The sequence below is a fragment of the Trachurus japonicus genome, chromosome 10, assembly GCF_045865225.1.
Source record: "Trachurus japonicus isolate A0001 chromosome 10, Traja_1.0".
Taxonomy (NCBI): domain Eukaryota; kingdom Metazoa; phylum Chordata; class Actinopteri; order Carangiformes; family Carangidae; genus Trachurus; species Trachurus japonicus.
The window spans coordinates 38,158,628-38,185,936 of record NC_140916.1 but is presented as its reverse complement, the minus strand read 5'-3'; the positions used below and the strand labels follow the sequence as shown (position 1 = coordinate 38,185,936).

General features: G+C 39.1%; 1 protein-coding gene across 2 annotated transcripts; it reads left to right on the top strand.

Moving 5' to 3' along the window:
- hars (histidyl-tRNA synthetase) lies at positions 1-26,451 on the top strand. 2 transcript variants are annotated; one of them, XM_085788615.1, is made up of 13 exons: positions 1-176; positions 5,551-5,640; positions 6,970-7,089; positions 7,181-7,276; positions 8,869-8,994; positions 10,199-10,306; positions 11,272-11,370; positions 12,130-12,223; positions 14,126-14,253; positions 15,189-15,467; positions 16,418-16,534; positions 17,333-17,479; positions 26,123-26,451. In XM_085788615.1, the coding sequence occupies exons 1-13, from the start codon at positions 84-86 to the stop codon at positions 26,180-26,182; spliced, it is 1,557 nt and encodes a 518-aa protein (XP_085644741.1). In that variant the 5' UTR covers positions 1-83; the 3' UTR covers positions 26,183-26,451. The 2 variants fall into 2 exon arrangements, with proteins under 2 accessions (XP_085644741.1, XP_085644740.1); XM_085788614.1 differs by lacking the exon at positions 1-176 and adding an exon at positions 1,421-1,928.
- Positions 26,452-27,309: the final 858 nt, after the last annotated feature.

Below are 27,309 nucleotides of genomic sequence, written 5' to 3'. Positions count from 1 at the left end.
GCAGCCTCTCTCTGTGCGTCGGTTTCACCGGGTGGATGGATGTTTGAACAGCTCAGACACATTACTACTGTAACTGTAAACCAATGGAGGACAACAAGGCTCAGATACAAGAAGCCATTAAAGTTCAGGGCGAAGTGGTGCGGAAGCTGAAGACAGAGAAGGCGAGCAAAGACCAGGTCAGTCAGTCCTCTTCTCTTTTCTAGTCTTTACCGGCAGACAGACATGTTAACAGCTGCTAGCCACTTAGCCCGAAGCTCATTCATACTACACAGCACAGCTAAGCTAAGCTAAGCTAATGAGAACACTGTGTAATAATGGACAGGACGTTAGCAGTTAGCAAAGCCACTGATACAGCCCATAATAATAGAAGACTGTAATAATAACAGAGGAGAGGTGTTGTATTATTGTATTGGTGACACGACGGAACTCAACCTGTCACTACAACGTGAGCACAGCACACAGTACAGATGATGCAATAAGCTGATGACCACAGACGGTGTTCAATAGAGCAAGAAAGTAGAAAGGAGGAATAAGAATAACAATGACAATATTAATAACAAAAATAACACTCAGTAATAGTGTTAGTATTATTATGTGAGGTCTGATAGCACCAGATTCTAAATATAGCCTATTCACCCCTCTGATCAGAATATTAGGCTACTCATTCATTTTAAAGGGATAGTAGCATTTTTTTAAAGTGGGGTTGTATGATCTCCAAATAGCTTCTAAATACTTTAATTGCAGTAGAAGACTCTCTGCACTCCTCCCGTTAGTAACGCCAGCCCATAATAGCCCTGCCCAGAGATTTACAACATACAGTGTTGTGAACAGACCCAAAGAAACGGCCTATTTTCACGGCCTAAAAGAGGTTTTACCTGAAAAAAAATACACAGTTCCATTGTTCGCTATAATATAATTTTTTCCAGCCCTTCAAAGTGCAGGAAAAACACAGTTTTTATTTGGACCTATAACCAACTCACGTATCCCTCCGCCCAGGGTTAGCGCCCGCCGATCAGCAGTTGGTTAGGTCCAAATAAAAACTGTGTTTTTCCTGCACTTTGAAGGGCTGGAAAAAATTATATTATAGCGAACAATGGAACTGTGTATTTTTTTAAATAGGCCGTTTCTTTGGGTCTGTTCACAACACTGTATGTTGTAAACCTCTGGGCAGGGCTATTATGGGCTGGCGTTGCTAACGGGAGGAGTGTAGAGAGTCTTCTACTGCAATTAATGTAGTTAGGGGCTATTTGTAGATCATACAACCCCACTTTAAAAAAAAATGCTACTATCCCTTTAAGTTAGTTAGATATAGGACACTTATTAGTCTCTTTCAGTCTGTCCATAGGCCTGTGTGTGTGTGTGTGTGTGTGTGTGTGCAGTGAGTGCATGTTTTTGTCTGTCCCTGTGTGTTTGCTGTACGAGCTGCGTTGGGGAAACCCCTTTGATTGACTTGGTACATCTCATGTTCTATCCTCCACGCTGTGATGATGATGATGATGATGATGATGATGATGGTGCATCATGCCCCGCCCCCCTCGGCTAGTGCTAGGGTTGCTTAGTTACCAATTTTCTCCTGTTCTTCCTGCCTGGCTGTGGATTGGATGGCTCCTCTTCCTCCTCCTCATCCTCCTCCTCATCACCTTCACCTTCGTCTGGATGAAACTGCACAACTCTCCTTCAACTCCCTGCGTCCGGCTGCTGTGGACATTACAATTGAAACATAATGTTCCCATGATGCCTTGCTGAACTTTTGATCCTCCAATTTTTGGCTTTTTTTTTTTTTTTTTTTCTTTTCCCATTCCATTTTTGTGCTGTGTATTGACATGCTGGCCACGCTGTGTGTTCGTGCCTGCTCGGGTCTGATGGGCTTTCGGGCCACAACACGTGTCCAAACTTTGCACTCTTTTTCTGGGATCACTGTGGCTCAGGTAAGCCTCTGTGCTGTGAACATACTGTATGTATAAATGAACTCGAAACTCGACATGCTGCTGGAGGTTATTTTATTTTACCCAGGGCACTCTCTCAAGGTACAGTATTATATAGAGCTATGAAGGAGTGGAATGCCCTTTAGAATTATGTCATACAACAAAGAAACATGGTTAGTTTTAAAATGAAACTAAGAGATTATTATTTTGATCGCAATTTTGACCATTAGTAGCCTATATTTGTAAATTGGGTCCTGGTATCCTTGTTGTGTAGTGATTTAATGTAGGAGCGGGTAACATTATGTTAAGTGTTTGTCTTGGATGTTTTGTTTTGTATGTGTATGTATTGAGTATGTGTTTTCTGTATGTATTTTTGTTTTATGTATTAATGTGTTGTGTGTTAATGGTTTGTATTTGTCATTTATTATGATGGAAAGACCCCAGGAAGAATATAGCTGCTGCTGCTGCTGCTGCTGCGTGGCAAAAGCTAATGGGGATCTAAATTAACTAAACTAAAAGAATGAATGAATGAATGAATGAATGAATTCTTATTTTCGTGTCATGCCACCACTGTGGCCCATCCCATATGGGATTACAAGACACATCTAATGACAAATACAAGAAAACAAAGACTAGACAGTCCTTCCTGTTGGTGTTACCTGCCACACAGGTGTTTAGTTTAGTTTAGTTTAGTTTAGTTTAGTTTAAAGGGACAACGAGGAGTTTTGTTAAAGTGAAGTGTTTCCACACTACATTTATGAGCCTCCGCACCGTGAAATTCTTTGACCGGCGCAAGACAGACTCATGTTTTCATTCATCAAGAATTAAAGTCAGAGGTTGGAAGACGATCACATACCGTCGTAGTTCCCACCATAAACGGAGATTCATACGGCGGCGTTATTCTCATGACTCGCCACGAAACCGAAAGTAAAGAAACGCTGGTCGGCTCGCCCAGCATTTCCACCACCACTAATAATAACAAAATAACCATAGAGACAAAACCATAGATTTATCTAAAATGGACCATTAACAAGTGGTAACGGAGATTCATCCACATTCATATCAGACTTTTTTATAACCGAATAGAAACTCCTGGTTGTCCCTTTAAGTTTATTTCGGACATGTTAAAAGAAATAAAACATAATACAAAAATGGACAAACATAACAAATAAAAACTTTGCAAAGACAACATATGAACAAAATAAACTAAAATAAAATAATTGAAAATAAAGGTAATTAGATTTTTGTTTGTTTGTTTGTTTGTTTGTTTGTTCATATCCGAAAAGGAGTGAGAAGAAGTAAAACTTATTTACTCCCACCCCTTATTCATAAATTATCTATCAAGTTATCTAGTCATTATAATCTATACAGTAAATTAATTTATGAGTTATTTAACTGGATTTATTCTAATATATTATTATATTTATATACATATAGATTTATTCTAACATATGATTACTAATCTTTATCTCTCTATATAGTCATATACATATAAAAACATATACAAACACATTCATACATACAAAGACAAACTGAAAGTAACATGAACCGAGCAATAAATAAACTAAGTCGGTAAATAATACCCAAATAAATAATAATAATAAGCACCTTGTGGTTGTCAGACACCCTCATTTCTATACTGAGAATAATTTCTTTGTATTTCTTTTTGAACTGGATTATGTTTGGACGTTCTTTTAACCCCACATTCAAACTGTTCCATAGTTTAGCTCCACAGATAGGGACACGAAAGCTCCTTCTTGTTGTGCGTTTATGTATGTGACATAAATAAACAATTTCAGATTACTTTCAGTACTCAACTATATATCGCTCTTCATCTCATTGCTCAAGCCTTTTCAAGAAATAAAGAAAATGTAAATATATTCAACTGAAAAAGATGTTTTAGCTTCTCAGCATCGTCCAACCACACACATTCCTTATTTGGATCTAACTTACTAAACTATTTGTGTCTTAGTCTAGACAGATTTCAGAAAAAAGGCCTTCTATAAGAGGTAAGGAGCATTTCTGGGTACAAGTTGGGAACCGGCCTACCTTACATATTTCAAGGGTGTTGAGTCCAAAAAAAACGGTACCCAAGCAAAATTTTGAGTTTTTGACCTTCTAATTTGCATATCGAAATGGCCACCAAAGCCCATCTTGCACAGTCATTGGACCATTTCCCCCTAGTTTTTTTTGTAAGTGGGCAATCAAGATGAGGAAATAAAGTTTCTAGATCGATAGTCAAGGGTCAGAGCAAGGATATAGTGTAGGCTCACTGCTTTTTTATACATGCAAATGTATAACTTCTAAGGTGGAATTAAGCATTTAGTATGTGTCACTTTTAAAGTGGACATAAATATTCAATAAATGTTACTCTGAAATTCTCCCTGTTGATATGACATATGATGTACACCATATTATATGATAACAAAGAAAAAGATCCATTGCAAGTTGTCTGAGATTTCATGTTTTTTATGCAAATTAAGCATTTGTTCTCTAAATTGTAAGACGGTTGCAATAAAAAAAGCAGTGAGCCTACACTATATACTTGCTCTGACCCTAGACCATAGATCTAGAAACTTAATTTCCTCATCTTTGATTGCCTACTTATAAAAAAACTTGGGGAAAATGGTCCAACAACTGAGCAAGATAGGCAATTTGGCGGCCATTTTGATATGCAAATTAGAAGGTCAAAAACTCACAATTTCGCTTGGGTACCAGTTTTTTGGATTCAGCACCCTTGAAATATGTAAAGTAGGCCGGTTCCCGACTTGTACCCATAAATGCTCCTTACTTTCACTTTTTGGGTACATCCCGTCTAGTCTGTCTTATAGAGTCATAGAAAGGACAGTAGAACACAAAATGAATTTCATTCTCCACCTCTTGGATGTCACATAAATTTCAAATTCTATGGTTTTCTGCTGTGCCGACATATCTGCCTGTCTCAATATGAAGACCAAACCAGCTCTCAGGGATCTTTTCTTTTTAGACAAATTATACAAAACATAGTTTTCTGGGCCAAATACCTGTTTTATTTCACAGTTAAGTACACAGCTTTGGTTTACCCCAAATATCTAATGCCCATCTATCTTTACTTTGTTGGAAAATCATTTCTTTTAATACGTTAATCTCCATGTGCTCTTTGTTATCGGCTGAATTCGGCTGAATTCTTAACTTTTGCACATGCCACTTTCAACATGTTTAACATTTTAACTGTGATCCTTTTAAATATAAAAATAGTTATTCTTTTTGCACATATGCATACAGAGCACTTTATTGACCGATCAACCTCACTTGTCTTGTTTTTAATCTATTTATATATATACATATATATTTTCTGTTTGTGCCAAGAGTCAGTGAAACGAAATTTTGTTTTATGCACACTGTGTATTTTGAATGACAATAAAAGTACCTATTCTATTCTTATAATAACGGTCTTCATAACCAGCTCTCAGCAGGATGTCATATGTCCCTATCCCATGCTCCATTAGTATGTATGTATGTATAAATGATCACAGTTTGGATTTCAAATGTATTTTATGACTGGTGTACCATGTTCACACATCGGCATGTTCCATGTTAACAAAGTTCTTATCTTCTTGTCTGTGTGTGTGTGTGTGTATTGAAGATCGATGAAGAAGTAGCCAAACTGCTGGAGCTGAAGGCTCGTTTAGGAGGAGATGATGGAAAACACCAGTTTGTCCTCAAGACGGCAAAGGTGAGTCTCATTTATTCACACACAAACTCTCGGCTACACATAGAGAATGTTAAAATCTGTTTTCATCAACTTCTTCCTGGCATTACATCCCAGTACCTACATGGTTAAACACGTTAATCCAAATGAAATGTTGATACTTAGTTTTCATAGAACAGGGACTTGTACACCCCCCCCCCCATCTCAAGTACATAAAAGCTGAGTTTCAGAGACACAAAGCAAGCAGCCTAAGGCCTTTTAGTGAATTAATAATAGTAGTTTCCCAGCTTGGGATCAATAAAGCATCAAACATCTGATCATTCAGAACAAAAAGACACAGATTCAAAGAGAATCTCAGTTACAATTTGTCTTCTGTTATAGCAGAAGCTTTCGTCAGATCTCAGATTAATACATGAGCTGTTACCAAACAGAGACTCCATCACCTCTGTTCAGAGTGTCTGCAGGAAGGATAAACTGTGTAAATGTGCTAGTTAGATTAGCCTACTGGCACTGGTGATAGCTGACCAAGCACGGTTACAACATATACAAGTCCTTCATCTCAGCCGTCACAGTTTGATCCTCAGTTAACGAGAAAGTGACACTTGTTGTATTTTATATTATTTTTGACTTTAAAGAAGAAATCGCTCCATTTTAAACAGCTTAAAGGGATAGTATCATTTTTTTAAAGTGGGGTTGTATGATCTACAAATAGCCCCTAAGTACTTTAATTGCAGTAGAAGACTTTCTGCACTCCTCCCGTTAGCAACGCCAGCCCATAATAGCCCTGCCCAGAGATTTACAACATACAGTGTTGTGAACAGACCCAAAGAAACGGCCTATTTTCACGGCCTAAAAGAGGTTTTAGTTCCATTGTTCGCTATAATATAATTTTTTCCAGCCCTTCAAAGTGCAGGAAAAACACACTTTTTATTTGGACCTAACCAACTCACGTATCCCTCCGCCCAGGGTTAGCGCCCGCCGATCAGCAGTTGGTTAGGTCCAAATAAAAACTGTGTTTTTCCTGCACTTTGAAGGGCTGGAAAAAATTATATTATAGCGAACAATGGAACTGTGTATTTTTTTTCAGGTAAAACCTCTTTTAGGCCGTGAAAATAGGCCGTTTCTTTGGGTCTGTTCACAACACTGTATGTTGTAAATCTCTGGGCAGGGCTATTATGGGCTGGCGTTGCTAACGGGAGGAGTGCAGAGAGTCTTCTACTGCAATTAAAGTACTTAGGGGCTATTTGTAGATCATACAACCCCACTTTTAAAAAAATGCTACTATCCCTTTAATAATAAAAAAAACAAAGACGCACAATAAAGGGAATCATGGCACATGTCTTTCTCTGTCAGGGAACCAGGGACTACAGCCCCAAGCAGATGGCCATCAGAGAGAAGGTGTTCAACACCATCGTCCGGTGCTTCAAACGCCACGGGGCCGAGACCATCGACACGCCCGTGTTTGAGCTTAAGGTACAGTACGTCTTCAGCAGCAGCAGTTCTCAGCCTCATCACGTGTTAGCTGGTCGTGAAAAGGTCATAACCGTCTGATGCTGGTTTGCAGGAGACGCTGACGGGCAAGTACGGAGAAGACTCCAAGCTCATCTACGACCTGAAAGACCAAGGCGGAGAGCTGCTGTCCCTCAGATACGACCTGACTGTATCCTCGATCAGCTTCACCTTGTTGCCTCAGTAACGACAGTGTTAGGGCCACATTGAGGAAAAAAACTAAACACAGACTTCGAGAATAAAGTCGTACATTTACGAGAATAAAGTCGTACATTTACGAGAATATTTACGAGAATAAAGTCGTACATTTACGAGAATAAAGTCGTACATTTACGAGAATATTTACGAGAATAAAGTCGTACATTTCCTACGAGAAAAAAGTCATAACATTATGAGAATAAAGTCGTACATTTATGAGAATAAAGTCGTACATTTCCCATGAGAAAAAAGTCATAACATTACGGGAATAAAGTCGTAAATTTACGAGAATAAAGTCATACATTTATGAGAATAAAGTCGTACATTTCCTATGAGGAAAAAAGTCATAACATTACGAGAATAAAGTCGTAAATTTACGAGAATAAAGTCGTACATTTCCTATGAGGAAAAAAGTCATAACATTACGAGAATTAAGTCGTAAATTTACGAGAATAAAGTCGTACATTTATGAGAATAAAGTCGTACATTTCCTACGAGAAAAAAGTCATAACATTACGAGAATAAAGTTGTAAATTTACGAGAATAAAGTCGTACATTTACGAGAATAAAGTCGTAAATTTACGAGAATAAAGTCGTAAATTTACAAGAATAAAGTCGTACATTTATGAGAATAAAGTCGTACATTTCCTACGAGAAAAAAGTCATAACATTACGAGAATAAAGTCGTACATTTACGAGAATAAAGTCATAACATTACAAGAATAAAGTCGTAAATTTACGAGAATAAAGTCGTACATTTACGGGAATAAAGTCGTACATTTCCTACGAGAAAAAAGTCATAACATTACGAGAATAAAGTCGTACATTTATGAGAATAAAGTCGTACATTTACGAGAATATTTACGAGAATAAAGTCGTACATTTCCTATGAGAAAAAAGTTGTAAATTTACGAGAATAAAGTTGTAAATTTACGAGAATAAAGTCGTAAATTTATGAGAATAAAGTCGTACATTTCCTACGAGAAAAAAGTCATAACATTACGAGAATAAAGTCGTAAATTTACGAGAATAAAGTCGTAAATTTACAAGAATAAAGTCGTACATTTCCTACGAGAAAAAAGTCATAACATTACGAGAATAAAGTTGTAAATTTACGAGAATAAAGTTGTAAATTTACAAGAATAAAGTAGTAAATTTACAAGAATAAAGTCGTACATTTCCTACGAGAAAAAAGTCATAACATTACCAGAATAAAGTCGGAGTTTTGTGATTTTTTTCTTTGTCAATGTGGCCCTAATACTCCGTGGTACCTTACTGCTATTTGGAGCAGTTTTTTTTGTCATTTTTGCCTTTATTAGATAGAACAGTGGAAGTATGACAGAAAACACACAGTAGTGCTCTCTAACCCAATCAATCATGAAATCGATAAATTAGAATGATAAGCAGAATTGATAATGCCATTCTTATCAGTGAAATCTTATTAAATGACATCCCTACTGTATAAATCCCACTGGTGTTTGAGCCTGAGTTTCCTTCCAGAGCAGTGAATGAATGCTTTGTTGTCCTTGACCCGACATCCTTCAGGTTCCCTTTGCCCGTTACCTTGCAATGAACAAAATAACCAACATCAAGCGCTACCACATCGCAAAGGTCTATCGTCGTGACAACCCTGCCATGACACGTGGACGCTACCGAGAGTTTTACCAGTGTGTGAGTCACTGACACATATTTCTCCCTGTGGTGTATCAGTGTGGTTTGATTGTAACCTGTCCTCTTCTTGTAATTTGAATTCCTTTGCAGTTGAGGAACTATTTAATTCCCTGACTAGGGTGTTGCTCAACATCTGCCATCATACTCTATATAACTGTCTTCATGGCAACCCCTTTGTATCTGTTTTTATTCTAGAGAATTTACAATTACCTGCCAGTGCAGCAGGGCCGTTGCTAGGAATTCTGGGCCCCCTTAAAGAATACTAAAGTGGGCCCCTCCCCCTAACTTTTCCGTTTTTTTTCTTAGACTACGTATGTATTATCATTTTTTATTTAGCCTACCTTGTTTTGATGCTAATGCAGCATTACACTGCAAAAACTCAAGTATCTTACCAAGAATATTTGTCTTATTTCTAGTCAAAATGTCATTTCTAGTCAAAACAAATCTCATTATACTTAAAATAAGACACATCATATTAAAAGCAGCTTGTTTTTAGACACTTTTTACTTCTTTTAAGCAGATTTTCACTTGGAATAAGTAGAAAAAATCTGATAGTGGAACAAGTTTTTCTTCCTTATCGCAAGCACAAAAAACATGTTTTCACTGGCAGATTTTTCTACTTATTTCAAGTGAAAATTTGTGTGAAACAAGTGAAAATGATCTAAAAACAAGTTAATTTTTAGGTTATAAGTCTTATTTTAAGTGGAAAGAGATTAGCTTTGACTAGAAATGAGACATTTGGACAAGAAATAAGACAAATATTCTTGGAAAGATGTAGAGTTTTTACAGTGTACTATGAGTATTAGTCAGGGTCTTACGCAGAATAAATCAGTCATACAAAGATTAGACTACTGGGGTTTTTTATGGGCCCCACTGGGCGCTGGGCCCCTAGAGTTATCATCACCTTTCTCCCCTATACAACGGCCCTGCCAGTGCAGCCTGAAATAACATAAATGTTACCATTACTCCAAATTCCCATTTCCTATGATATAAATGACAGCTTGTTTGCATTTTGGAGCTTTTGCTTTTTTAGAAATCTCTACGTAGTAACTTTGCAACTATTATATTTGAATAGAACTCTCACAAACACGGATAGTTGTTTGTATTGGATCTTAAGGAACATCATGGCTTGGTTTTACAACACAACACAACGCTACTACTACTGCTTTACATCAGTTCATTTGTGTGTGTCTGTCTGTGTCAGGATTTCGACATTGCAGGGCAGTATGACGCCATGATTCCAGATGCTGAGTGTCTAAAGATCGTCCATGAGATCCTCAGTGAGCTGGACCTTGGAGACTTCCGTATCAAGGTTTGTCTTGACTTTTAAGATCCCATTAAACAAATTTGCTGTTTTTTTTTTTTGTTAAAGCCCCAGTATGTAACTTATTTGGCTTTTTATTATGGAGCTATTTCCCTGACATTAAAAGTTGGCATTGAAAACAGAATTTGGCATTGTAATAAAAATTTTTGGCATTGAAAATAAAATTTGGCATTGTAATAAAAGTTGTATTGACACTGAAAGAAGTATCGGCACTGAAAAATGTTGGAACACAGGCATAAAAAATATAATATTTAATTTGGATTTTTTAAAAATATATTATATATTATCATGTAGTTTTCAATGTCAGTCTTCAGATTTCTTCGGGAGGAGGGTGGGGGGAAGGGGATTAATGGGGTAAAACGAAGATAACAAAGGCAGTATTTCATTATGCTACCCCACCGATTGTGTTTCCTTTCATGCCCTATCAGTTGTCTGTAAAAAAAAAACAATAAATAATTGATTAAAAAAAAAAAAAAAGTCTTTTCACGACTTTATAAAGTCTTAAATATTGAAGGTATTTTTTCTGAATTAGCCGTCCAAGAGTTTGAGTTGTAAAAAACATTGCGGAAGTGTGTGAATTTATTTGGTTTATTAAAAAACAAAGATGAACCGGTTCATGAAAAAAAAAAAGAAGATTGTTGTTTTTGTATTTTTGAGAGTTGAGCAATGTTTTTTTTTGGATGAACTTTGCCTTTGATTTATTATCCAGCCTTTTTTGAATTATGTTGTATCATAGTGGTCTATAGTCTTTATCACAAACTAAAACTGTTCAGTTAAAAGTGTCACTGATGTAAATGGTTACAGCTTGAAGTGGCAGTGAGGTATTAAAAAATATTGAGAAGGTCTTGAAAAAGTCTTAAAAAGGTATTGAAATTAACTTCAAGATTCCTGTATAAACCCTGTAAATGTTGAGCAGAGAGCTGAACCACTGTGACTCTCTCCTCCGTTCGCAGGTCAACGACAGACGCATCCTCGACGGGATGTTCGCCGTGTGTGGAGTCCCCGACGACAAGTTCCGAACAATCTGTTCCACAGTCGATAAACTGGACAAGGTACGTGGTGGTGGTGGTTTGCACTTTGATTTGCGCAGTTCCTCCAGTCGAGCTATTTCAAGGGGGTATGATGATTAAGCAATATATCACTCCAGTCCGTGGTCTATGCTCATTCTACCACTCTAAGGGGCGTTGTTCCCCCTTAGAGTGGTAGAATGAGCATAGACCACGGACTGGAGTGATATATTGCTTTTATAAAACGGTTACCAATAATGACAATATGAAAGACGGATACGCAATCAATTTATATAGTTTTATTCAACCAGAAATACATATTATCCAATAAAATAGCCCCACTGTGAAAAAACTAGTCCCACCTCTCCAGACGTTAGCTCCAAGTAGCTCTGTCACTGCTCAGTCCCCTCTACCATTGTTAACCCTCTGGAGGTCAAAGTTCACCTTCAACATGTCAATTACACTACTTTACTACATTTTTAACATCGTAAAAACATCGACTGTCTGTTGCTACGGACTGCAACAGTCCGTTGTCATGGATACATGACAACAACTTCCATTCATACCAGTCATACGTGCCTGAGGCGGAGTGATAGCCTACGCTGTGATAAGGCTTTAGAATAGTAGCCGTGGTATATGCTCATTATACCACGGTTAACAACCAATCAGATCGCTGGATTTCACCTTTCCGTTTTATAATTTTCTGTAGGTACTGTACATCTGTACACAGTGCTGTGTGCTCAGTGTTTTCTACTTTATCGATGGTTGCTGTGTGTCTGACCCTGTCCCCCCTCCCTCCTGCAGATGGCCTGGGAGGATGTGAAGAAGGAGATGGTGAATGAGAAGGGCCTGTCAGAGGAAGCTGCCGACCAGATCGGGCAGTATGTCAGTATGCAGGGTGAGAGCCGCCTCTTTTTATTTGTTTTATTTGTTAGGATCCCCTTTAGCTGCGCTCTAGAACGCCGCTAGTCTTCCTGGGGTTAAACAGTTAAAACCAGTACATATTTAAACATAAATCTGCAATCACAACATGAAAGACAAGTCAACAAAATCTTACATTAAATCTGTACAATCAATTATCATCCACATCAAAGAACCTGTGTAAGATAACTCCGATGTACAGCAGTTATAAAATAAAATAAAAAGAATAAAATAAGAGGGTAAAACAAATGAAAATGACAACAAGAGACCCTATTACCCTACATAAGACCCTTTGTGTGTGCATGTGTGTGCATGTGTATGTGTGTGTATGTTATTTTACAGATATGAAATTCCAAGATATTTTTTTATTTGCTTTTTGAATCTTAGTTTGTATGTGAGTTTAGTTATTGGCCGTGCTTTAATTGATCTGTATTCTATTGTGTGCTTCAGAAAGTTGGTGTTTGGTTTAGGAAGCGTGAAGCGGCCTTGTGTTGCCTGTCTGGTGGCGTATGGATATGAATCATGATTGTGTTTTAACTGATTGTATTGATATATATATGTTGATTATTCACACTAGACATAGTAGATGTCGGCAGAGATGTCGGTGCTTGTTAGATCTAGACTAGGGATGGGCAACTTAAAGGGATACGCCAACCTTTTTTTTTCGTGTCTTGCCTCACTCCCGAGTCCATGACCAGCACCGCTAATTAGCTTAGCTCAAACACTGGAAGTATATGGGTAGTGTTAGCCTGCCTCCTACCCGAACCGAAATCAGCAGTCAGAAGTTGATTTCATTTTAGCTCTAGACTCTGTAAATATATCACTTTATCAACATTTCAAACATGTTTAGGGGAGAAAGTAGCCGTTTAGATCAGCAGTGTGTCGTTAATTTGTCTAAATAGCTGTTTACTATTTTGTTCGGACGAATTCGGCGCTACTCAAGCTAGCCGTTGTGACCAACGCACTTCCGGTTACTTCCACAAAATAAGACACCCGTTGCCCTTTACATACAGAAAACCATGACGATAGAATTTGTGCTTTTACTTTGAAATAGGAAGCTAACCTACCCTCGATGTAGCTAGCTTGAACCAAAATAAAGCGTCTTTGCTTGAACCCTCCGTTTTGACCGATCTCGTCCCGTTAGCGGCATTTGACCGCTCAAGATGCCTTACCGGAGAGTTTTGTAGCTCTGAGACGAAGATCGGTCCGTTTAGAGTTGTTGAAGAGTTTCTCTGATGACTTTAGGTGGAGGCAGGCTAACACTACCTATACACTTCCAGTGTTTGAACTAAGCTAATTAGCGACTTTAGGTGGAGGCAGGCTAACACTACCCATACACTTCCAGTGTTTGAACTAAGCTAATTAGCGACTTTAGGTGGAGGCAGGCTAACACTACCCATACACTTCCAGTGTTTGAACTAAGCTAATTAGCGACTTTAGGTGGAGGCAGGCTAACACTACCCATACACTTCCAGTGTTTGAGCTAAGCTAATTACGGGTGATACGGCTCTATCTCCCTTGTTGCTGCACGCACAGTCGAAAGAATGGTGTCTATCTGCTGGTCATGGACTCGGGAGTGAGGCAAAAAATGTTAGCGTATTCCTTTAACTTAACATATTTCATGCTCAAATGCACGCAAAAGCAGTGTTTCCCATTAATTGATGAGTCTCGTTTGGGCCCACCATAGTCACAGCCCCTCCATAGTGGAGCAGGTAGGTAGATGATGTAATTGCATATATCAACGCAGTTAGCAGTTGAGGTTAGGTAGGTAATTATAGAGGATGGAAACAAAAACAAGGTGGAGTTTATCACGGCTGGACACAAAAACAAGTCCACCTGCTATACAGTGTGTAAACGTGGAGCTGTATGTGTGTGAAAGGTGGGATGGACTTGGCAGAACAACTCCTTCAGGACCAGAAGATGTCTAAGAGCAAGCAGGCGTGTGCCGGTCTCTCTGACATCAAGCTGCTCTTCAGCTACCTGCAGCTGTTCCAGGTCACTGACAAGGTGAGAGCAGCCGTCACATACTACACCTATTTAGTACACTTTCTAACTTCTATTTTCATTTTAATGATCTTGATGATGATGTGAATAAATTGTGTGTAATTTTAGCTGGCAAACACTGCATTAATATAACGAATGTGCCAAAGCCTGCCACCTCATCCTCAATAGAAGACTGTCTCTCATGAGTTCCAGTTCATAAAACTATTGTTTTGTTTTGTTTTTGTTTGTTTTGTTTGTATGGTACTATAATGTGCATTTTTTTTATTCATGATTTTATTAGTTGGTGTCTCACAACTCTCTTTTTGAGTGGTCCCCAACACTTTTAATTTTGTCAAGGGGGAACGGGTAATTTTGTAATGAATATTGTATTTTTATATTGTCTCTGGATAGTCAAAACAAATCTCATTCTACTTAAAATAAGACTCATCATATTAAAAGCAGCTTGTTTTTAGACACTTTTTACTCCTTTCAAGCAGATTTTCACTTGGAATAAGTAGAAAAAATATGATAGTGGAGCAAGTTTTTCTTCCTTATTACAAGCACAAAAAACTTACTTTCACTGGCAGATTTTTCTATTTATTGTGAATTTAAGTGAAAATTATCTAAAAACAAGTTAATTTTTAGGTGATGAGTCTTATTTTAAGTGGAAAGAGATTAGCTTTGACTAGAAATGAGACATTTGGACAAGAAATAAGACAAATATTCTTGGAAAGATGTTGAGTTTTTACAGTGTACTATGAGTATTAGTCAGGGTCTTACACAGAATAAATCAGTCATACAAAGATTAGACTACTGGGGTTTTTTATGGGCCCCACTGGGCGCTGGGCCCCTAGAGTTATCATCACCTTTCTCCCCTATACAACGGCCCTGGTAATGTGACTGTTCCCCTCTGGTATCTTCACCTGTCCTTACTTCTTGTGCTTCTTCTCCCTCCCCAGGTGGTTTTTGATCTCAGTCTGGCTCGTGGTCTGGACTACTACACGGGGATCATTTACGAAGCGGTGCTGACCCAGTCGAGTGCCGACCCGGTCTCGGTCTCCTCCACTGAAGCTCCTCCGCCGGCTGCAGAGGAGAGCGTCAGCGTGGGCAGCGTGGCCGGGGGGGGGCGCTACGACGGCCTGGTGGGCATGTTCGACCCCAAAGGCAGGAAAGTACCGTGTGTCGGGGTCAGCATCGGCATCGAGAGGGTCTTCTCCATCATGGAGCAGAAGGCTGAGGTGATGCTCTGCTACATCATGCTGTCATGTTTGCCTCACCTTTTCAATTGGTGTGTTGATATTACAGTCCCTCTAGGATTTTGCGGGCTTTTTTTGTGATTGTTGCGGCCTAAAATGCCTGATTTTGCGGCCACATTTTCAAAAAATTGCGGTGAATGTTGCGAGGTTTTAAGCGCTTTTGTTGCGATTAAATTGCGGGAGACAGCGAAAGTTGCAAAAAAAAGTTGCAGTTTTGTTCTGAATAATTAAAAATCAAAGGAAAATTGAAAATTTTGAAACGTCACAAAATAATGCGAGGTCCTGTTATACCAGCAATTTCCCACTTGTTAAGAAAGGCACAGGAAAATTAGAGTTGAAAGTTGTTTTACTTTTAATTAAAATGTCTGTTTAAAAATGGTAGTAGTAAAAGAACTGTTTTAAAATGCCATTAAAACGGTCCAGTCTTTGAATAAAAAGGGGAGGGTGGCTACTCAAGTCCAGGGCCTTAGGATGGGGGAAGGGGCACCTGGCCGCCGGCTGCTCTGCTCCGGCCCTGCAGTGGCGCACTCACTGGATTCCCCCTCGGCGAGTGCTGCGGGGGGGCACAGCCTCGGGTGGTCAACCAGGACAACTCACACACGTTCAACTCAGCTTGTGTTCCTTTACTTATCACTTTGTGCACGTTGTATCAAGTTTCTTGCGGTCAGCCGAGCCACGCTGTTCCTCCGTGGACTCACTTTCAACCACCGCTCCGTCCAGACTCGCTACTCTCTGCTGCGTAACTCGCGGAAAGCACCGACGATTGGTCCAATTTGCGGAAAAGTTGCGGTGATTGTACAAAATTGCAAGATCGCAAAAATTTGCGGGGATTGGCTGAATTTGCGTTAATTGTTGTGATCGCAACATCGCGAATTCCTGGAGGGACTGATATTAGAATCATTAGTGATGTATAATGATGTGTGGTGGTTCAGGCCTCGGCAGAGAAGGTCCGGACCACGGAGGTTCAGATCATGGTGGCGTCGGCCCAGAAGAACCTGCTGGAGGAGAGACTCAAGCTGGTCACTGAGCTCTGGAACGCTAATATTAAGGTATGTGAGTGTTTAAAGGCTCAGTGTGTAGTATTTTTTTAGGTAACGAACCTACTGCTATGACTGTAGGGATTATGGCAATGGGCCAATTTGCCAAAATGTTGAACTATCCCTTTAAATGTGAAAAACAGAACTAAAGGTCTTTTTATCTTAAAGGGATAGTTCAATATTTTGGCAAATTGGCCCATTACCATAATCCCTATAGTCATAGCAGTAGGTTCGTTACCTTTAATTGTCGGTGCAAGCTATTTTTAGAACGGCGGAGCAGAGCGGCGAGCTGCTCAGAGCTACGCTACTAATGGAGGCTCATTATGGGATTTCTTGGTTTCCCTCATCATCAAACTCATCAAATACACAATCCAACAACTCCACAACGCTCTGGTGGACAAGTTGTGAGCTGCACATTCACCACGCTATGAGATAATAACACAACGTTACCACACAGAGTTGTTGTAGAGGGAAATACAGAGACTGTTGATGAAAAACTGTCCCTGAAGGCAACGTGCATCAGTGGTTTTGCATGAATTTCCCTCTAAAACAACTCTGTGTGGTAACGTTGTGTTATTATCTCATAGCGTGGTGAATGTGCAGCTCACAACTTGTCCACCAGAGCGTTGTGGAGTTGTTGGATTGTGTATTTGATGAGTTTGATGAGGGAAACCAAGAAATCCCATAATGAGCCTCCGTAGCGTAGAACTAAAGGTCTTTTTTTATCTCAATGTAGGGGTTTTTGCACTGTGAGTTGATAATCATACCTGTTAAGACTGACTGTGTGTGTGTGTGTGTGTGTGTGTGTAGGCAGAGATGATGTACAAGAAGAATCCCAAACTGCTGAGTCAGCTGCAGCACTGCGAGGAGTCGGGGATCCCCCTGGTGGCCATACTGGGAGAACAGGAGCTGAAAGACGGAGTTGTCAAACTGCGTGTGGTGTCGACCAGAGAGGAGGTAGGTACACACACTACACACACTACACACAGTACACACACTACACACTGCTGACCCATCACCCTCTGCTTCAGAGTGACTCAGCTGGACTTCACACATTACTTTACCTTACTACCCTACAACACACAGTACTTGGACAGGGTTGGGCCTCATGGGGCAATAGATTTGTCAGTCTATCCATCTACTAGGGTCAGTGTATCTTTTGGTCATTGGATTTTCTTTTGATGAATGGGAATTAAAAAACAAAAAATGATTGGTTTATTGGATTTTCATTTTGAAATACACAAAATAAAATTGAAACACAAAGCATTCTTCTTTTTGAGTATCAAAGAACAATTCACTAAAATTTAAAAACAGTTTGATTTTCATGTTCTATTTTATATAACAAAAATAAAATCACTAGACGACAGAAACAAAAAAACAAACGTTTTTCTCATTCTGGCACTGGAAGTTGTAATTTACAAGGCAAGAGTGCTGGCCGGACTGGTCTATATCAGGCCAGTTGATTGTCTTGCCTGGGCCCGGGATGGGACGAGATAATCTTAGGACCCCACCACCACCACCACCACCCCCAACTCAAATATTACATAGCTATATTTTCCACAAATAGGCCTATTTTGAAACAGTATTCCATAATTTAATGAGGGCCCCCTCCTGCCCTGGGCCGGGACAACAGACCCGGTTGTCCCCCCAATTGGTGGGGGACAAAGTCTTCATACGCACACATGCACACTTACAACAAAGAGAGTAGAAGAAGGGAAAAGTTGAGATATACTGTAGCAGGTTCATACTTTCATTATAACTTTTGCCACCTCAGATGTACGTTGGGGACTCAAGCTTCTGCCATTTTTTTTGCTTAAAATCTCCTCAAACTTGTTGCAGAAAATCCTCCTCTGCCCCCACTTTTGTCTGATATGCGTACAGATTTCTGTAGATGTCAGGCCTCGTTTTGCTATGTCTGAAATCATATCTGACAGAACCACAAACACACAGGTACCATAGCGCTCATTGGAGCTCTTTCCTTGGAAATGACACCTGGGTGACAAAATATGAAAAAAAAAGGGTTTTTGGTCTGTTTATTTGTTTCTGTTGACTGCTGACTTTATTTTTTTGTCATGTGACATATAACATGCAAATCAAACTGTTTTTACATTTTAGTTAATATTTCAAAACGAAAATAGAATAAACCAATGATTTTTGTTTTTTAATTCCCATTCATCAAAAGAAAATCCAATGACCAAAAGATACACTGACCTATTAGGCTTGGGCGGTATCCAAATTTTGATACCGTCAAACTTCCTCCACATTTTACCACGGTATACGGTATTACCGTGACTAATTAAAAATTATGACGTAAGTGTCATTACCAAACGTTGGCTTGTGTCTTAACCATTCAGAAACTGAATACTAGGGCTAAACATTAGCAGACCAACATCTCATTGGTCGATTGGTCACAGGAAAAAACAAACAAACATCTGGAGCCCTGTCTTGTCAAAATTAAGTCAAAATCAATATGACTGAACTGTATATGAAAGGCTATAGGGCTTTTATTTTGAAGGACCAGATACAGGAAGTCGTGACAAGCACTCGCTGTCAAACTGCTTTTACACTGCACGGCAAGTCCGGTCCCTACTTTTTTTTTCTTGTCAAGAGGGAGGTAAAAGTAGGTTAAAACATATAAAACTAACTGAAAATTCAACCACACATAAGTGTCACTGGACATATAATCAATTTTAGACATGAAATGACTTTTATTTAATATTTAATCCTTATCTCCTATATAAGTGCATTGCATTTTTTCATGACGGTATTGAAATTGATACCGTTGCTATTTTTAAACACCTGCAGTATACGGTATTACCGCCCAAGCCTACCTACATTGCTCAACCCCCACTGCATATTAGGTTTTATTTATTTATTTAATTATTTTAATTTTATCTGTATTGCCCATTTGTACAAACAGTTTGTCTCAAAGGGCTTCACATGGCATCATAACAACATCCTCTGTCCAACAACTCCATAGAAAAACTCCATAGAAAACCCTTTTAACAGGGAAAAATTGGAGAAACCTTGGGCAACAGACGGGCAAACGTGCAATAGCTATAAAATGGTTCAAAGCTACCTGAAACATGCCCTACCTAAAAGCTCTGCCATAGAGGCAACATTTACATTTTTCACTTGTTTGTAATTAACAGATTACACAACAGTTTAAATAGTTATATTAAACTAATATCACAAGGGTTTTATCCAAATTTCACACAAAATGCTACTTTTAATGACTGCTGCAGTCTCAACATTTTTCAACTCCCTGATAAGAATTCCTCCTCCTCCTCCATCTATCCACATGACAATTTAAAATCTGAAGACTGCTCCTACACCTGATGTAGTTCAGGGGGGTATTCCATCAAAGTCGCTAAGAAAATCCAGACTATGGTGTAATCTTGAAGCTTGAATTAGTGAGAACTCCCCCAATATCCCTACCTACCTACTATTATACAAAAGAAAATAAGGAATAAAGGTGTAAAAGTCCAAATAGATACTTTAATCCCCTCGTCAAAGGGACAAAGTGAATATACTAGTAGTGATAGGCTATAACAATTCATTTAGCCTAAGACCTAAATAAATTCACAAAACGTATTAATTTATTTTAACAAGTGATATTATTTATCACATTTATCAACTATTTCATATGGTTCGTCACATATATTTCAGAATTGACTGTAGAAAATCATATTTACCAAATCCATCAATTCAAGGAGATGAAGTGATAGTGAATAGCAGTTTTAAATGCCTCAGTTTCATTTTATTATTAATTAATTTTGGTAGCACTTTACAATAAGGGTCCCTTACATAACGTTAGTTAGTACATTATTAAGCATTAATATGAAAACTAATGTGTTAACTAACGCTGAGTAATGCATACATAATGATAACTAATTACATTATTCAACTTTTAATTTATTAACTAACTTTGAGTAGTAAACATTAACTAGAAAATTTCCTCTCGGGAAATTTTGAATGGGCCACGGGAGCTACTGCGGGTTGTGCCATCTCTGTCAACATGGGAATCAAACCCACGATCTTAAGGTCAAGACAGAGCTGATCAGACAGACACATGATCATCTTTCTATAAGCACTGATATGGAGGAGCTGTAACCACATTAGGTTACCTGTGTGTGTGTGTGTGTGTGTGTGTGTGTGTGTGTGTGTGTGTGTGTGTGTGTGTGTGTGTCTGTGTGTGTGTGTGTGTGTGTGTGTGTGTGTGACACCAACAAGGTTTAACTTTAAAACCAGATTAAATCATGGTTTAAGTTTAAATTCTGTTGCACGTTAACTGTGTTTTAATCACATGAAGGTGTGTGTGTGTGTGTTTGTGTGTGTGTGTGTGACTGTAATCACATGAAGCTGGCTCTAGAGTCTGTGTGTGTGTTGTAGTTAGTTAGTAGCTGCATCCTGTGTCAGTCTGATTTAGCTGTGTCTGTGTTTATAAACATTTAAACGAGCGCCAGGTGGATTGTTTATGAAGTTAACGAGCCCTGGCCTGAGGATCAAAGAGGTTACCACGGCGATAGGGGCCCCCGCAGGCTGAGACAGACAGAAACGTGGAGAAATAGAGCCATTTTCTGCCTCTAAACCGGTCTCACAATTAGGCTTAGCATGACAAAACGGTAACTCCTATCAGAACAAAACACAGATCAACGTTGCTCTAAGGACTTACTGAAAATTTCGGTACGATTTGGTGTTTCTACAGTAAATATTTTGGCGACGCTGGCAGTTTTAAAACATCAGGCCGTTCTGCTCCTCTCAGAAAATATTTGTATTGGACTCAATGAGGAGCAGAGACAGACGTGGCCGCACTCAGAGGCTGATTCTGTAAGTTCTGTAAGTCTCTCTGATATTTTGAGCACATGACATGAGAGATAACAAGTTTGTCTTACAAATTCTGAAAAAATTATGTCTGTAGAGTGTAAATTGTGGCCGTGCTCACAGTTTATCAAGAAAAAATACAGAATGTTTCTTCACTCTCTCCCACTCTAACCGATGATGTCACGCACTCTGACACGAACATTCTATGCAATACACACCCATTATAAACTCATAATCTCTCCAAAAATGATCATGGTCATTGATCAGGGATTGATCAAAAACTATATGACGTATCAAAACGTGGAGTAATGCGACAATACACAAGACTTGTGTCTACTGTTTAAAGTTTAAATGGAGTCTCTAGGTGAAAGTATGCCTGAGCAGTAGACTTTTGTTAAACTCCAATGATTGGTCTTTTTCGCTCTTTTTTTTTCGCCCGTCCCATTGACTTACATGCAAAATTTTTGCGCAGTTTTTCGCGACTACGTCGCGAAAAATTCGTAAACTGTTGAGAAAAGTAATAGCACACCGATCCCGATCAAGACGCACGTTTTGATATATAATTTGGCCTGCAACTCTTCGAGTTGCAGGACTAGTAGCGAACCGAAAAAGCGTCCGGAAGATGAAGGAGAACTAGAAAAAGATAGCATTTCCTGCAGAAAATGCGTGTGAATGCTGAAAGCAGCTGAACGCTGTTGCTGAAGCAATGCTGAATCAGCTGAAGAAATTGTTGAATCAATGCTAAATTAGTTGACGAAACTGCTAAAGCAATGTTGATAAGACTAATGCTAGAGTAGAGTAGAGTAGAGTAGAGTAGAGTAGAGAGTAGAGGAATACTTTATTCATCCCTAGGAGGGAAAAAGCTGAAACATATAACTTGTAGTGTGAGATGAATGCCTTTTTAAAGGTAAAAAGCAGTAGAAATGCTAAAGGGAGAAGAAAACATTGAAATTCTGCATGTTTAAATGTAATGCTTAAATAGTTGAAATCTGTAGCTAACCTGACAGGAAGGACAACTGATGAACCAGCACTAACATAGCCGAAGCAATGGCTGAGAATATATTTAAAAGTAGAAGATGTGAGACTTTGTATGAAATGGCTGGAAATTACTTGAATTGTCAAAGAAGAGTTTGAAAAATTACTGAATTTGGAAAAAAGTTAATGCCTACTGAAATACATTGTAAACTGACAGCAGAAGAACATTGTTGAAGAATATACAGTAGATCGAGCATTAGCTGAGGAGTAGAACATGTAAACAGCGGGTTTAATGGTGTGAAATGGTTGAGAAGAGCCTCAGTAGTTTAGGATACGTGTAAAACAATGTGTTCAACATGACCAGAATGGGGAAATGTGTATTTTCAGTTTAAATAGCTAAAGAACAAAATTAACAGCAACGAGTCCATTAACTACAACAGGAAGATAGAGAGGTACATACAAAACAGTCAGACAACTGTAGGAAAAGTGTGTGTGTGTGTGTGTGTGTGTGTGTGTGTGTGTGTGTGTGTGTGTGTGTGTGTGTGTGTGTGTGTGTGTGTGAGAGAGAGTGAGAAAGATATACAAAAAGTTCTGACCTGACAACTGTATGAAATGTGTGTGTGTTGGACGTGTGTGTCTGTTTGTGCATGGTTAGTGTGTGTCCATTTGTGTGTGTGTTTGTTGTGTGTACGTGTGTGTCTGTGTGTGTGTGTAATTGTGTAAATTGTGTATGTGTTTGGTAAGTGGTTGTATGTTTGTTGTGTGTGTGTGTGTGTGTGTGTGTGTGTGGTAGTTAGTGTGTGTCCATTTGTGTGTGTGTGTTGGATTTGTGTGTGTGTGTGTCCATTTGTGTGTGTGTGTAGTAGTTAGTGTGTGTCCATTTGTGTGTGTGTGTTGGATGTGTATGCATGGTGAGTGTGTCCATTTGTGTGTGTGTGTGTGTGTGTGTGTGTGTGTGTGTGTGTGTGTGTGTGTGTGTGTTGGACATGTGTGTATGGTCAGTGTGTGTCCATTTGTGTGTGTGTGTTGGATATGTGTGTATGGTCAGTGTGTGTCCATTTGTGTGTGTGTGTGTGTTGGATATGTGTGTTGGATATGAGTGTATGGTCAGTGTGTGTCCGTGTGTGTGTGTGTGTGTGTGTGTGTGTGTGTGTGTGTGTATGACCGACAGACAGTCAGACAGAGAGAATGTGTGTGCATTGCCATGGTGACGTTGCCATGGTGAGGTTACCATGGTGAGGTTGCCATGTTGAGGTTACCATGTAACTGTTGGCTGGTGGCTTTAAGGCATGGTGGCAGCTTTAACCATAGGCTTTAACTGCTCTGTGACACCCTCAAACAGATCTAATGTACGACAAATCTGTACTTAGTACGAGCAAAAGGTTTACATTTTCCGAACCATAAGACCTTGCTGAACGCGTCCGTGTCACTTTGGTGTTTCTAGAGTAAAAATTGTTGATTGTGTCGCAGGTTGGAAACTTTGGGACGTTTAGAAAATCAGCGCCTACTTTTGAATGGGAGTCAATGAGAGGAAGGGAGGGAAGTGGCCGCACTCGGAGGCTCCCAGTTCAAATTGTGTTCGTCTCTCTGGTTTTTTGAGCACATGAAGAGATCAAGGATGAGCTTGTCTACAAGCATGCCCGAAATTATGTGTGTAGAGTGTAATCTGTGGCCGTACTGACAGGATAGAGAGAAAAATGTGAGAGGATTTTTAGACCCTCTGTCACTCTGCCAACTGCCAACGTCCGAACATTCCGTCCCATTGACTTTCATGTTAAATCTGAATTTTGTCAGAAATTTTAATGATTTTAAAACTATACATATATCTGAAACTGTTGAAGATATCAATAAGCTGAGATATAGCTGAATAGTTGAAAGGTTTGTGAACAGTTTAAAAGTTGAATGAAGTCTGTAGCTGAAAGTATGCTGAAGCTATTAGAGGCTGAATGAAGCAGAAGATTTGAAGAGTTTGAAGACTGTTTCAATGTATTTCCTATGAGAGAAAAATTGCACAAAAAGTTAAATATTTTAAAAAGTATAAATAGTATGAAAGAGAAAAATAATAGCAATATTGTCCTGAAAAAGCTGCACGTTTTGATATATGAATTGTTGAAATAGCACAAAGTATGAAGGAGCAGAAAACTGCTGAAAAAGGGTGAAAGAAGTAAGAATAATAATAAGTATAAAGATTTGAATAACAATAGTGTGAATGCTTCCAGCATTCACACTAATAATAAGAAAAAATCCACACAATAACAGTAGTGCCCGGGCTTCGCCCGGGCACTGGTCCCTGCAGCTATTTCATAGCTGTTGGGACCAGTGCCCGGGGCGATTGCCCGTGGCCCTAATTAACTGCTTAGTAATAGGCTACATTAATTTATGTTTCCTAACCCTAAGTGATACATAATAATGATTGTTTATATATCTTTAAACAGTTAATTAATGCTTAATAATGTACTAACTAACGTTAATTAAGGGACCCTTATTGTAAAGTGTTACCTTAATTTTATCTTAACATTTTATCTTTTTAATTTTTTTATAGGCTAGTTAACTTTTTTTTTTAATATGAATTTCATTATTTTATATCTTATCATTTTATCATTACCTAGCTACATGACGGTGAGTGTGTAAAAACACCAGCAGAACTGTCTTTTGGACATTTTTTTTTAACATAAATGTAGTTAATCTTCACCTTAATCCTGCTCCAGACCAGAATTGGCCGGCAGCATAAGTCGCCGTGGTTACAAGGCTGGCATTCGTGTTAACCACTTTGATGGAACGGGAAGTCGGAGCTTAGCTCGAAGTGTCCGGCTTAGCTAGAACCATGTTTCCATGGTTACCGAGGTGGAGCTAATCTTAGCCATGTTGATGGAACTGAACTCTCACTCAAATAAGCGAGACGAGGCCATTTAAACCAGACTTTGAGCTGAGCGAGCTTGATGGAAGACCCCCCAGGTCTGTGATCAGATGTAAACAAACAGCTAGAGATATGTACATGTATCTAAATTCAGCAGGATAACCAGCATATCCCGGCTTAAAGGGATAGTAGCATTTTTTTTAAAAGTGGGGTTGTATGATCTCCAAATAGCCCCTAAGTACTTTAATTGCAGTAGAAGACTCTCTGCACTCCTCCCGTTAGCAACGCCAGCCCATAATAGCCCTGCTCAGAGATTTACAACATACAGTGTTGTGAACAGACCCAAAGAAACGGCCTATTTTCACGGCCTAAAAGAGGTTTTACCTGAAAAAAACAACAACACAGTTCCATTGTTCGCTATAATATAATTTTTTCCAGCCCTTCAAAGTGCAGGAAAAACACAGTTTTTATTTGGACCTAACCAACTGCTGATCGGCGGGCGCTAACCCTGGGCGGAGGGATACGTGAGGTGGTTAGGTCCAAATAAAAACTGTGTTTTTCCTGCACTTTGAGGGCTGGAAAAAATTATATTATAGCGAACAATGGAACTGTGTATTTTCTTTTCAGGTAAAACCTCTTTTAGGCCGTGAAAATAGGCCGTTTCTTTGGGTCTGTTCACAACACTGTATGTTGTAAATCTCTGGGCAGGGCTATTATGGGCTGGCGTTGCTAACGGGAGGAGTGCAGAGAGTCTTCTACTGCAATTAAAGTACTTAGGGGCTATTTGTAGATCATACAACCCCACTTTAAGAAAATGCTACTATCCCTTTAATCTCTTATCCAGGTTGTAAACAAACAGCTAGAGATAGAATAAATTGCACAGGTGAGATGACGGTTAAAGGCTTTTGACCTCACTGCCTCTTTTTCCTGTCGTCTCTCCTCAGTTGGACATCTGCAGAGCTGACCTTGTGGCTGAAATCAGGAGGAGGACCTCTGAGGCCTAACTCCTCACTTCCTGTCTGTGACTCCGCCTCATCTGCCTGATTGGTTCCAACAAAACACAATCTCACACAGAAGTTCTTGTTCCGTCCTCTGTATAGCAAGTCATGAACATACAGTATGTCATATCTTCACACAGATATCTATCAGCTGTGGCTGCAGGTTTATAACATGGCTGCTTGTTAATGAGAGCAGTCATCATTAGACAACATTCAGGGGATATGGTGGTGGAATAATAACTACATTTACAACTTTGTGTCTGAGTACAAATGAACACTGATGTTACTCAGTCCCAAGCTCCATTAAGCTGCTGCAGCAAAGCAAAGCAAAGCTCGGGTCTTCATCACAGTAACCATAGCAACACAACATGTTGTGGCCCATAATGTATTTAAACGGCTTCCTCTCATCAACCTGAAATAAACTCATTTACATCATCACGGTTCATGTCTTGACTCTAATATGAACTTTTTACTTGGTCAGTGTTAAAACTTTATGGTAAAATCACAAAACACCCCACTGAATGTGAATTAAAGGGAATCGGATTTTCTTAAAGGGATAGTTCACCTAAAATTTAAATTTCTTTTGTCTCAGCGTAGCAGTGCATGTCCATATGACGGTTGCAAATGGATACCAACTGTCTTCGTAACAAAAAGACACACCAAAAAACATCCAGATACCTCCATGCTGCTCGTATGTAATGTCCGTCTTGTATTGAAGCCCCGAAATGCGAAATTGTCCCCCAAAAAAATTAAATAAATAACTACAAAGTACAACAAATAATGACAAGACAAGAAATGTGTAAGTGGAGATGAAAAGAGGAGAGGAGAGGGCTCCATGTAACCAGATGTGTCCCCCAGCAGTCTAAGCCTATAGCAGCGTAGCTATAAAATGGTTCAGAGCTACCTGAACCTGAACCAGCCCTAACTAAAAGCCCTGTCATAAAGGAAGGTCTTAATGTAGTTAGAGTGTCTGTCTGCCTCTCTGACCCATGGAGAGAGCTGGTTCCACAGTAACTGAAGGCTCTACCTCCCACTCTGTCTTTAGAGATACTGGGAGCTGTTCTACTAGGGCGACAACAACATACTAAGTCACCTTTGCAAATGTGCATTTCTACATAATAGATTGGACATCC